This window comes from Salminus brasiliensis, chromosome 10, assembly GCF_030463535.1.
Source record: "Salminus brasiliensis chromosome 10, fSalBra1.hap2, whole genome shotgun sequence".
NCBI lineage: Eukaryota > Metazoa > Chordata > Actinopteri > Characiformes > Bryconidae > Salminus > Salminus brasiliensis.
Window position 1 is genome coordinate 18598425 of NC_132887.1, and position 13650 is coordinate 18612074.

At 39.2% G+C, this 13650-nt stretch overlaps 1 protein-coding gene across 1 annotated transcript in view; it reads left to right on the plus strand.

The window, feature by feature from the left end:
• Positions 1–13650, plus strand: part of rps6ka5 (ribosomal protein S6 kinase, polypeptide 5) — a 31789-nt gene that overhangs the window by 1119 nt on the left and 17020 nt on the right. Inside the window, exons 2-9 of the mRNA XM_072689584.1 lie at positions 6440–6511; positions 6610–6828; positions 7975–8090; positions 8707–8808; positions 10337–10420; positions 11037–11140; positions 12290–12440; positions 12568–12729. Coding sequence (XP_072545685.1) covers positions 6440–6511; positions 6610–6828; positions 7975–8090; positions 8707–8808; positions 10337–10420; positions 11037–11140; positions 12290–12440; positions 12568–12729 — 1010 coding nt within the window. The remainder of the gene's footprint in view (positions 1–6439; positions 6512–6609; positions 6829–7974; positions 8091–8706; positions 8809–10336; positions 10421–11036; positions 11141–12289; positions 12441–12567; positions 12730–13650) is intronic.

Genomic DNA, 13650 nt, shown 5'->3' on the forward strand with positions numbered 1-13650 from the left:
GCCATCATCATCATAAACCTGGAGACTGGAGTTGGGTGAGAGGCGTGTCATGTTTGACTCCCAACTGCTCAGTCCGCTTATTGCAAACAGAGGTGTAGATCTGATCTGACAAGCGTGTGTGTGTGTGTGTGTGTGTGAGAGAGAGGTGTGTGTGTGTGTGGGGGGGGGGGGGGGGGGGGGGGCAAACTAGGACAGCCTACATAACTACAGCAATTTACACTTAAAACTGGAAGAACAAGAACGACTATATTCTCATGACTTGATCTGTATGTCCATAGTAAACCACAAAAAAAGTAAATGTGAGGAGATGAAAACATTTTCAGCTGCCTAATAGACCACACTTAATTTGTCAGTGGTGTTAATGTTATGGCTAGTTGATGTATATTTCCCCACATGGTTTATGCAGCAAGAAACAGCAGAAACAGAATGAAAGCAGTAGAACCACAGATAATATGTTCAGTTTTCATGTTCAGCTGTACGTATTTCCATACTGCAGACTGACCCATTCAAATAGGCCTGGATCGGCCCCAGTCCCAAACCACTAAATCGGCCTGGAACATCTCTAGTTGATCCCCTCACTTCTGTCTGAGGATTTCCAGGCACTCCTGCCTGCATTGTTCTCAGGCATTTGGTCAAGGCTTGTTTGTACACTTTGTTTAATTACTGGTGCCCTTATTAAACTACTCAATCTGTGCCCTTACTCTGTATTCACCAAGAATCAGAATCAGAATCTCTTTATTTCACCAAGTATGTTACACATACAAGGAATTTGTCTTGGTGAGAGCAACACGTATGACAAGTAACAAAAAAAAAAACACAGAACACAGTCTTAAACTAAAGGAAAATGACACTAAACAATAAATAGGGTAGGGGATAAATTAAAAAAGTAAAAAGTACTAAGGTAATAAAGAGCTGAAAAATATATTTACAGAAAAGAACATCTGTACAGGTGTGCAAATAGCCATAGTGCAAAATAGGCAGAGTGCAAATAGCTGTTCAGTCCGGTTTGGTACAGTTCAGTTGTAAGTTTTGAGGTTTACAGTGGGAGGTGACCACTGTGATTGAGGAGCACTACAGCTCTGGGGAAGAGGCTGTTAGCATGACGTGTTGTGCTGGTTTTGATGGAGGGGAACAGTTTCCCCTGAGACTTGTGGGTGTTATGGGTGGTCTCAGCTATAGGGAGTTGACCATGTCTGCCTTCCATATTTGACCCAACTCTTTAGGCATTATCACACTCGCTATTTGATTATTTAGAGTTTTTATATTTCTATATTTTAGAGCTCAGTATAGACAGAAAGGCTTGCATAAAGGAATTAGATGAGAGAAAGTCTGAATGCTAAAAAAGAAAAAAAGGAAAAGAAAACACAAATGTGAGTATGTGCATAGAACAAGCAAGAATACAGAAAAGGACACATTAATGAATAACTGAAAATAAAATAATAGTGGCATTTTTATCTGGGTAAAAAAGAAAGGAAAAAAAATCAGCTTTTTTTGAGTGGAGATCTGTTTAGAGAGGTTGCTATTTTTTAGCTTGGAAGCAGGAGCTTTTTTCCCTAGTGAATCCTTATCTCCTATCCACCAGTTACTCTGTCTGTTAGATCATTTTACTGGACATTACACACAAAAATAGGTAAAAGACCCCGTTTACACCTGGTCACATTATGCGACAACCAAAACTCCACCCAGTACAACCAAACACCAGTAATAATTGCTTTGTAGTGAGCAAATTTGCATATTTTGCTCCACACAGCAATCATATTTCAGTCTCATATGCATGTGGCTAAAATCTTATCAGGATACAATCCAGATACTAATCAGTTGAAGTGATCAGGTGTAAACGTGGTCATTGTGACCCACACATATTCACCAGCATACTTTCTCCAAAACACTATCCTAGTCTGATCCACTACAAATGTTCCCACATAGCTGATTTGAAAGAAACAGCCGGGTCTTCTTTCTCACTCCTGTATCTTGCTCATTTTCACTCGCCATAGCCAGACACCAGTCAGCCTGAGGTAAGCTTAGCATGGTGTGTTGCTAATTTGCTAATAGCTCACAGCTTAAAGCCCAAAGACACTTGCTCAAAACTACAACACATCCTTTATCCAAATCTCTTTTGGTCTTTTGTTCAGATGAGTCCTGGGTGGTGTTTGTAATATTGTTAGCTATGTAATGTGTGGCGATGATTGTTTGGCTTGTGGGAGAGATTAGAGGTTCATATTTCGTGCGTAATCAATAATTGGTTATTTGCCTCACAGCGCTGGACAGATCCTGCCTGCCTTCTTGGAGTAAATTTCAAAACACATGCGACCCATATGGCTTTTTGTGGTCCAGGCCTGGATTTAATATAATGTAAGCTAAAGAGATGGTCAATGGTGCTCAAAGACAGTCAGCAGCCTGTTGACTAGGGTTGCAACAGTATGAGATTTTAATGGTACGGTAACCGTCTAAAATAGTTCAGTTTTAGAGTATCAAAAACAATGGACGATGGAACCCTTAAATGGATTTAAACAGAAGGTTTCTTTGATTGAACAAATGCTTTACTATAGATAAAACATTTTTTACAACTATATGTAATATATTTCCACTCTGATATTTTGATAAATACATAAATAAATAAAAAGTGAAGCTGCAGACAAGGTGGAGCCTTCTTGAGCTATTTTGTATCTTGTATTAATTATTATTAATCTTTATAGATTAATCTGCTGAATAATTAATCAATTGACTACTTTTCAAAACCGGGAAGAAAATACAAGCACAGGACGCGGTGTGATAACCATTATTTTTAAACCATGGTGTGCCTAAAACCAGTACACCACTGCTGTTGAGAGTTTGTGTGTGGTCCAGGGTTTGGTAACATTAAGCCACATCAGTTGGGAGTTGTGTTGTACTGGTTTTATGGATTGTAACAGGACCCTTAGGATTCACAACCACCTGTAGCCTGAGGCCCACAAGCAGGTTAACGTGCTTCTGACTGCTTCTAAAATAACATAGAGTAGATCATGACGAAACATCTCAGAAATGTGCTGTGAGTCTGAGGGTAAAAGTGCTTTCTGCTGTAAGCTATCAACAGACAAGACTGGCATTGTTGGAATTGTAAAACTGACTTTTTAATAGTCACCTCTTAAACAGCAGGAAGCTACAAATAAAATCCTAAATGAAACTGCGAGGAACAAAAAATGATAGTTGTCTACTCATTTGTTCTCTGGAAACCTTATTTAGGAGGGAGGGGGGCAGATTTAGGTTAGAGAGGTCTTGTGCAAGCCACATTTTTACCTTAAAGTAAGCTCATACCTATGACACGCTCTGCGCTTTGTCCAATCAGAGGGCGGGCTGTTGTGGTAATCAGAGATGCCACGGAGATGATAAAGAAACAGCAAGCTGTACATTTTGTTGTAAGCTTGTGGCTTCTGATATGCTGAGTTTATTTCCTTTGGAAGCGCTACATGAGTCAAAACCACAGGTTTGTCCTGTGCAGTTTATGAAGCAGGCCATGAAAGTCTGAAACTTTTAGTAATAATTTAGTAGCTTCTTCACAAACAAGTGTTTTCAGTGACCTATAGCAGCACTGATTTTTAATGCAAACACAGAAAAACATATGTATTTTTGTTGCCTCTGCATTCAATTTAATTGAGAATTGTGAATATTGTGAATATCTGTGATATAATAGCAATTCTACAATGAATAACTGAAATACATAATAATTATAGAAAGATGCAATACAATGAAAGTAAAATAAATAAAAATAAATGTTATGAAACTTTGGAGCGAAGGAACATCCTTGAAACCCCTTCTCTCTAATCCCTAATCCTAAAAAAACCCATCTCTGCCCTGTTCACATATTTACAACAAGTCTGCACAACCCTCCTCCACCCTGTCATCTATCATTCCTTGCTCACTTTATCAGAGGGGGACTGGCATCCTATCACAAAGCAGAAGCCACACAAAATCCAGCCCAAAACTCCTCCAGGGGTTCTCCCCTTCTTTTACAGTCATCATAAGCTGAAGGCATGGTCTTAACTAGCGAATGTAGCAGTTTAATAAGGTCCACTACATATTTAATCTTCCATCTTTAATACTGTATTTCTGTTAAAATGTGAATTTAAACAAGGAATTTAATACAAATTCTGCAGAAGTATATATTTACTATATATTTATTTTAAGGTAAAAAGTAATAAGTGGAAGTGGACTATTCAACAGTTTCATGTGTGGGTGTAACCTGCCTCCTCGTTATTTGACAGATGAAAGAGATGAAAGTGTTGGAGGTCTGGACTGTTGAATTTTTAATTTCAGAGCTGTTCAAGCTGGCACTTACCCACCTGGACAAAGATATTTACATCAGAATGCTGTTCACAGACTTTAAATCAGCATTCAAAATCACCATCATCCCTCAGCATCTGGTAGGGAAAATGAGGCCTGAACACTTCCCTTTGTAACTGGTTTCTGCATTTCCTGACTGAGAGATCACACTGAGCACTGGTGCCCCCCAAGGCTATGTGCTCAGTCCACTGCTGTTCACAAACTGTGACTCACAAGCATGCTGCAATGTACAGTTTGCACATCATCAAGTTTGTTGATGACATGACCGCGGTGGGCTTCATCAGCAGAACTATTGGTTTAGTGTACGTTCTGCAGACATTGGTACAATGTCTACATTGTACATGTGATACATGATACATGTGAAGTGAGCCACTTTTTGGAACTGCCACCAATACAGCCAGGAGGCCAACATGCTCAGACGAGCATGCTCCACCGCAACAGCTAACAGATGCCACTGCCGGCCAACATTGCTTAAAGAGCAAAGCGGCATGGATCATAGTGGCTGGGCATTAGACCACTGGGCATTAGACCACTGAGCCACTTGGAGACCCCAGTACATCCAAGTATTAAAAATACTTCTATTCATAATCTCAGGTTCTCCAATTGCTTTGGACACACTAGGGAATGAAGGCAGTAATTCCTGACTGGTTAATGCAATATTTTTGTTCAGCCACTTAAATTAAAGCTGAAAGGCCACACATCAGTCACACCCGGATTCCTCCATTTGAAATCCATCATTGTGGATTCAAAATACATAAACGATGTACATATTTGAATTAAGAACATTCAGTGCATTTGAGTGAATAATCACAGTGCTGGTCAGTCATAGCATTCTCTGTGTTTCTCATGCAGTCCTTAGCTGTGCTATTGAGACTGAAAGTGAGAAGAGATTAGTCGCAGTGTGTGGTTGATGTGGTGTGCAGTGCTCTCGTCTGTACATGCTCAGAGCTACTGTGACAGCAGGAATCCGTTCACCTCAGTGGGCACGCTCATAACAGGCACATGAAGGAACACATGACACGCTAATATACTGGCCTGCTCGCCTCACATACTGTCATATGCACTCATGTGCTTCATTCCGGCCCCTACTTCAGCACAGGCATCTGTAACCAGTGCACTCACTTACGTATAGAAGTGGAGCACACTCGTGTATAAATCATACACTTTATATTTACAAACTTGACATTCAGAAGAAAGTCAATGCATTGCATCTTAGATTGTTCAGTAGGAACAACTGCAGAACCAGATATTGTGGAGTAGGTCTGCTGCATTCTTAAAAGGAGAAGTGAAATCATCTCTGCAAGTGAATCCTTGTTATGTTTATAGCCACATCCTAATGAAAGCAATGACTGAATGTCCACTGAAAGCCAAAATATCATTCTCAAAAACACATCAAAATTAATCATTAAAAGACAAAAACTAGGTGTAGTTTGACATGAATCTTTTCTTACATATTGCTTATTGAAACAAGCAGAGACATAGTGTTGGAAATATTTGTAGGTACCATGTTTGTGTTTGAATAATGAAGAGATTATTTATTATGTATTGTAAGACCTAATAACATCTGAAACTGTATGACTGATACGCCTCACAGCCTCTTTCCAGTCTCTCCTTTACTGTGTTGGAAAACATTTGTTACAGTTGTTAACAAGGTATATTGGTGCATCCTATCTGCCAATACAGAAAGCAGTTTTTCGTATTTTCCCCTCTCTTAGCCCTTTCTTTTTTTTTTTTTTTCCAATTTTACTTGATATTTTAAAAGTTTGATATAAACTCTATTTGGCTAAAAAATCCAAATAATTTAAAAGAGCCAGTCACAGATGTTTACATCTAAAAACATCAGTGTAGCAAAGCCAACTCTTTCAGTTACCAGAAGTGTTTCTTTTTCCAGCAGCAATAACCAGCCTAGAAATAGAGTGCTTTTGATTTGCATATATTACGATTAATATACATGCAGCTTGTCAGATCACTTAACATACATTAGGTGCTAAGCTTATCAACGTGTTTGGAAAAGTGCCTTCCTAATGCACACTGTGTTTTAAGATGCTGATTTTAAGTGGATTGTCAAGCTGAAATTATTCAAGGCTTAGTTTTGCAACCTCTTGTTTCCTCTCTGCAGCCAACCTGACGGGTCATGTGGAGCGTGTAGGCATCGAGAACTTTGAGCTGCTCAAGGTCTTGGGGACAGGAGGTACGTTCCCGCATGTTCTGTAACCACAGTACCTGTCTCTGCCCCCTCTCCTGTGGGTGCATCCAGACTCAAACACTGTTCGTCTTGTCTGCACACAGCCTACGGAAAGGTGTTTTTGGTGCGCAAGGTGAGTGGGCACGATTCAGGCAAACTGTATGCCATGAAGGTACTGAAAAAGGCCACCATTGTACAGAAGGCGAAGACGGCTGAACACACACGTACAGAGCGGCAGGTCTTGGAGCACATCCGACAGTCCCCGTTTCTCGTCACCTTGCACTATGCCTTCCAGACAGACACCAAGCTGCACCTGATCTTGGGTAGGAACCGTTCTGCTTCTTCTGTCCAGCACAACACAAATAAATGTATAGTGATACGTCGTGCTATATATATATATATATATATATATATATATATATATATATGGTTAAGTGTCACTGTAATGATTACCAACAGGGATTAATTGTGATGTCTTCTGCAGTGTTTTCTTACCGTTGCTTTGTGTCAAATCCATTACATATATATGTACATGTATAACATGGTGCATTTAGAATTATCCTATTTTTGCCAGTAAAATAATTGTTCTTATCTTTTCATGACAACATTACCTCATCTTTGTATCTTAGTTTTCAATAGTGCCCTGAAATTTGTATTGCACTGTGTCACACAGCATTATTGGATATGTCTGCACCTAAGAATGCCAAATACGTTACACTGGTCTGATAAGGTTTAGTTTAGTTAACTGACCTCTACTCCAGATAAGGCTTTTAGGTGGTAGATTATTATATGATCAAATGGTATTCATTAATGATGCCAGATTGTGAGATTTTGGTCATGTCTGTGCATATTAGAAGCAAATGTATTTTCATTTTAAATGAATACTTGAAGTTTTTTTTCATATGTAAGTATGCAGTATATGAAAGTGCATTATATGATGTGCATTAGTATTACAGCTGTTACGTAAAAGGAGATTAAAACAGAGCTGTTATTACTGTAAGGTCACAGAAGTGCAGTTTCTCAACTTTCAATCTAAAGTTATTGTTGAATTGTAGAGTCTTTCCTGAACATCATTCCATTTTTTCCATGTTTTGGTCATTTCTTGGCATCAACCCAATTATGCAGGCTTATTCATATTGGTACAGCATGTAAACTGAATGTAAATGGAATCAGTTTTGGAATCATGTAGTTGTTTCACTTATATAGCAGAATCACAGTAATACGCTCTAATAGGTTAGCTAATGAAACCTGGTACCTGTGTTACGTCACAGTCCCTCTCAAAATGTCATATGTCTTGAAAAACATATTGACAACACATTCTGCTTTCACTGGAGTGTGTTTATTCAGGGTCTTTTTAGTAACAGAATGAGAGTTGCTTTTTCTGAAGCTACAGCAGAGCTGTTCTATTGCAAAACTAAGCCATCTGCAAGCAGCAGTAAGTTTAGGCTGATGCCAGGCTCTGATTGCAGACTATGTGAATGGGGGAGAGCTCTTCACCCACTTGGTGCAAAGGGTCCATTTTAAAGAGCAAGAGGTTGCTTTGTACAGCGGCGAGATCGTACTGGCACTGGAACACTTGCATCAGGTAAGGAGCATAACAACACCTGTGTGATGTAAGCAAAATATGAATTCTCAATTACTGTGTTGATGTTTTGTTTCTGAAATTGAACTTGGAAATGCACTGAATGTGAGAAGCTCCTTTTTCACTGAGCTCTTCTCTTCTCTCCTGTCATCACACATCGCTTCTGCCCCATTTCTGATATGGCAGAGTTTCCAGGCCAGCCAGTTTAATGGGCACAAATATAGCTGGAGTGTTCACACAATATCTCTAAGGCTTTGTTTACTGAAAGGAGAAGAGCTCTATTTTTGCTTCTTGCTGATTCCCTGCACAGCTGCAATTATTGAGGGGGGAAATGTCACCCAGAGGGCTTTCTGTTAGCCTGGTCCAAACAGACACAACAAATTAGGTTTTCATTTTCATTGCATGCTTCACTGTTTAACAAACAAATATGATATTATATTACCCATGTGAATCATTTTAAAACCCAAGGGCTCCATACAGGCTTTTAATGTGATGATGCTGTTGTGATATTCAGTTTTCTGTCAGGAGAAATATTATAAAAAGCAGCATTTCTTAAAGCAGCAGCTTTTTCACAAATCACCAAAATGACTTCAAAAACATGATGTTTCTTTTTTTTTAGCTAGGAGTTGTCTACAGAGACCTAAAACTGGAGAACATTCTTCTGGACTCAAATGGACACATTGTCTTGACAGACTTTGGCCTTAGTAAAGAGTTTGATGAGGTGAGGCAATACCCTCAACAAAAATGCATTGTTTTACCATTGTTTTATGTACTTCATTTAAATGAATTAAACATCTTACAAACACAGGTATTGCTGAAGGTATAGATACTGAAAGACAAGATTGTGTTGATATCTGGTGCTTTGTTTTGTTTATGTAACAAAAATACAGTTATCCCATAATTTGGGTTAATAGTAAAAGACTGAGATGTTAGTTGCTACAAGGTCTGTTCAAACGATGAAAACACAGTTATAGTGCACAGTTCTACGTTGTTTGAAGCAGGTAAGCTTTCCAACCCTCATCTTACTAAGAACATATAAATAGGCGCATCAAAATAACTATGATCGGTGAAAAGAGGATGTGGCAAACATGGCAAATTTACTTTTGACCACAAAGTAGAAGAGGAAACAGCAGTACTGTGAGATACATATATGTATTCATATGTTTTTTTCCACACTTTTATTATATCAGCTCCATTTTCCATATAGGAGTGTTTGGTCCACTTTTTTGTAGGTTTATATTTTTATGTGTATATACATGTTCTTAAGAATTATCTGCTCAAATAAATCTAAAAAAAACTTTGTTAAACAAACCTCATTGTTTAATTGCTTTGTTTAAAAGGCTTTGTTGTAACACTCCATTACAACTAACTCCACCCTATGAAGGCTGTATGTTAGTCTGGCTGTATCTTAGCCTGTCCACCCCCTCAGACACTAAGCAGTGCAGGCGTCTGGAGTTCTCAAACCAAGAGTTTTCATCTGTGCGATGACATTACATAAAAAAAAAAATCACTGTCTGTGACCTTCCCAGCACTAATAGCATAATGTGACAGAAGAAGTCTACACTAGTGCTTGGGAAATGGGAATTGCTAAATTATAGAGACAAAAGGTAGGGGAACTCCACTATATACAACAAAACACAAAATGTCCATGTTACATTTTCCCCTGTGTTACATTTTCTCATCAAGCAATTTCAAGCATTATCTCTTTCACTATAGACCCAGTTATCAGCTTCATGCTATGGGCAAGAGAAAAGTCTTTGAAGCACTGCACAAGCATTGATGTTACACTCATGGCAATGATAGGGGTATAAAACAAAGAACTAAAAATTAAAAGCCAAATTAAAAATCCTAAGTTGTCTTCTATTAATATTTAAAACGGTTCAAGTAAGTGTCAGCCAGACTTCCAGTCTCCTAACTGAGGCTTACAGGCCTTTAAAAGTGCATTTTTCTCTGTTAATGGATGAATGTTTACTCCTGTCCAAAGACCACCCAGTCTCTACACTTGCAGGTCCTGACATGCTCTGCCGTGCCAAAGTTAAAGAGTGCACCTCCAGTTGACCTAAAGTTTCAGTGTACAATGTTTAGCTTCAGTGTAATTCTTCTTTTTTGGTGCTTTTGTTCCTATATGTTGTAGAAGGACTCAGTGACTTCTCTGTTCAATGTAACAATGAACTGCCGTGTAAACTGAGAAGCATGCACATGCAGCTGTTGCTTCCTCCACTAAACTTTCCCCTATCATTGTCTCATAGGTAGAGAGGGCTTACTCTATCTGTGGCACAATAGAGTACATGGCCCCTGAGATTGTTGAAGGTGGAGAATCTGGGCACGACAAGGTAAAGTCAACATCCACTCCACATATCGACATTATGAACCCTTTTAGTTATATAGTTATTTCACTCTTTTTGCTATACATTTAACATGCATTTGTTAATTATGTAAACAAATTTACTAAAGGTTTAATGAGATATAAAATCTGTTATTTGATTTAACCTCTAATGCTCTATGACTTATCACATTTTTAGGATTACTGTTTGGTAACTACATGGAAAGCAATGCAAAGTGTCTTAGTTGTTCCAGCAGTGTTACAGCAGTGAGGATAAAAGCCAGGAACCACTAGTGTAGGTTAATATGATATGTGTCTCTATTTTTTACCAATATTTTTCAATATAACAAAAACAAGATGAAGATGAAAATGTGTCTTATGTTAAAGATGATCATTTCAGTTGATTACAGCCTTCAACATTGTAAAAATACAATTAGAATATTATTATTCTTTTATGAACTCAAGTTCATAAAAATATTTATAAGTGTAGCATGAGGTTTTTCTGTTTGGAGAAATAACTGATGTAAAATGACAACATGCTTTTGTTTCCGACAGTAATAACTACAAATCTAGTTTCTATAAAGCTGTCATTGCCATACTGAGAGTGTGTGGCTGTGCCGTTACAGGCAGTGGACTGGTGGAGTCTGGGAGTTCTGATGTATGAGCTCATGACTGGTGGCTCTCCTTTCACTGTGGATGGAGATGAAAACTCACACTCTGACATAGCTAAGTAAGTAGATTCACTGATTCTTTCCTGACAAATTTCAGCAATGGGGACAAAATGTGTAATTTTCCCACAGTAACAGCAGGAGTGGGGATAAACTTTACTGTATTCCTGTGAGAACAATAATATAAGGTGTCTGTTAACAGTTCAACTGAGGTAACTCCGCCTAAATTGAAAAAATAGTAGAGATTTTGCCGTCGATGGGTAGAGACCTTACAAATGTCGACACCCCCATTTGTAGCATCAGCAAAGTATGAAGCAGAAAACCTAACCTTTCTGCCCTGTCCGCTCCTCACTACGCCCCCTCCTCCGCATGCTTGTTTTGTGCTGAGAGAGCGGGAGATCAGCAGATATTGAGGGTGGAAATAGTAGCATTATGCGAGACTCATGCAGCCTTACTGAAGTGTTACATAGTGCAGTAGCAGCGTTCCAGCCTGGAGTGTTAAAGACAGAGACACTATTCTCCCTATTACTAATCAGCGTGATTTTGAAGCTGTTATTATAATAAATTTGGAAATGAAGCTTTATTCGTATGTTTTGATATACCATATGCTTTAGAGACAACTGATATCTGCACAGACTGAATGTTGTATTATAGCTATTACTACGCAATAACTATGTGAAAAACAGCAGGTTTGGAGATAAGTAAATTAATCAGTTAATTTTGTTAAATTTGTTTGAATTTGTTAAGGTTGGTAATAAGATATATTCTGATTGATATGAGTGAGAGTGGGATCTTTGTGTTATTTAATAAATTAATGTTAATCAAAGGATTCAATTAAAGTTTTGTTGAACTCATTATCATGCTGTAAAGTTTTAAACTGGTGGAAATGTCCTGTTGACACCAGTTAACACCCATGTGACTTTTAGCAGCACTGTTATAGTGAGAAAGACTTGTTCAAAAGAATAAGGACAAATATCGACCGTTTTACAGTACTTTGTAAATGATTATAAAAACAACCTTTATTAAAGAAAAGCTTACATATTTCTGTGTATAAAGACAGTAGGGGTATGTTGGGATAAGGTGATGATACTGTTGCAGGAATGGGGTAGGGGTGGGGTCAAAGCATCTGGGGATTGGGATGAGGACTGGATGTTATCCCCGGGCAGCTCTCTACTTGAACTCATGGTCTCTTCATGCTGTTACTTCATTAGGAGAATCTTGAAGAAGGATCCTCCATACCCCAAGGACATGGGGCCTCTGGCCAAAGACATCATTCAGGGACTCCTTATTAAGGACCCAAAGAAAAGGCTAGGCTCAGGACCCTCAGGGGCCCAGAATGTGAAGAGCCATCCATTTTACCAGGCAAGAATAAACCTGTTAGAAATGTTAATGTGGAAATTCTTGACTCAGGATAAAACATCATTGTGTCGTTTATTTGCGCTGACAGCAAAGAGTCACTGAACAAAAAGAACACTTGTGTCTAATTCAGAAAATTAACTGGGAGGATTTGGCTGCCAAGAAAGTCCCTGCTCCTTTTAAGCCTGTGATCCGGGATGAGCTGGATGTGAGTAACTTTGCAGAGGAGTTCACTGAGATGGACCCCACATATTCCCCTGCCGCACTGCCTCAGAACTGTGACCGCATCTTCCAGGTGAGGCTCAGGGATACCTGACTTTTTGTAAACGCTTGTTTTCATTAATATCTCTGTGCCTCCTGTTCTAATGCACCAAGTAATTTCAAATTCTGAACACATTATAGATAGACTGATTTTTCTGAGATGGGATATTTAATAAGGTTAGTTTGCACGATTCTGGAGTTGACCCTCTATTTGCCTTTGCTGGAAAGTAAAGAGCGGTATTTGACATTCTATAATGATCGTGTAAATAATGTAAGCCTGGCTGTCTGTGTTGGTATTGAAATGAGCAGGAGGGCTGTTTAGAGACATGTAATTATGCTGATGTGGAGATGGATTTGAGTATCAGATGTGAATGACTATTTTTGAAGCGACTTGAACCATAATGTTGCCTATAACATGATGCCAGCTGATGTCGGCGGCATTGAATGGGATCGCATCTATGATTGCCTTCTGGATCCTCCACTCCGCAGGATCAATAGCTCCATTAACGACACTGTCGCGCAATGAAAGGTTGGCGTCTGCTAGAATAACCATGCCTGCCTCGATTACTCCTTCAACCTCTGATTACCAACTTCAGCCTGGCTTCTTTTTTTCCCAAACGCTCCCCTTTCATGTACTGTGGAATTTTGATCCTTCGTAATTTGCAGGCGTTGCGGCGATTGCGTCTACAGTGATAACTTTCAACTTGCGTATCTCACCTCCCCCCCACGCCACCTCATCCTCCAACCCTCCCCCCCCCAGCCTCCAGCCCCCAGAACTCTTCACAAAACCAAATTAAGTTGCATTAGAGGACCGTGATGCGATTTGAAAAGCAGAGCAATCAAACAGCGCGGCTTGGCAGTTAAGAGCATTTCACCCATTCATCCCTCCATCCTTCCGTCCATCCATCCACTCCTCCACCCGATGTGGCACCCGCAGCTGCAGGCTGAGTGTGCT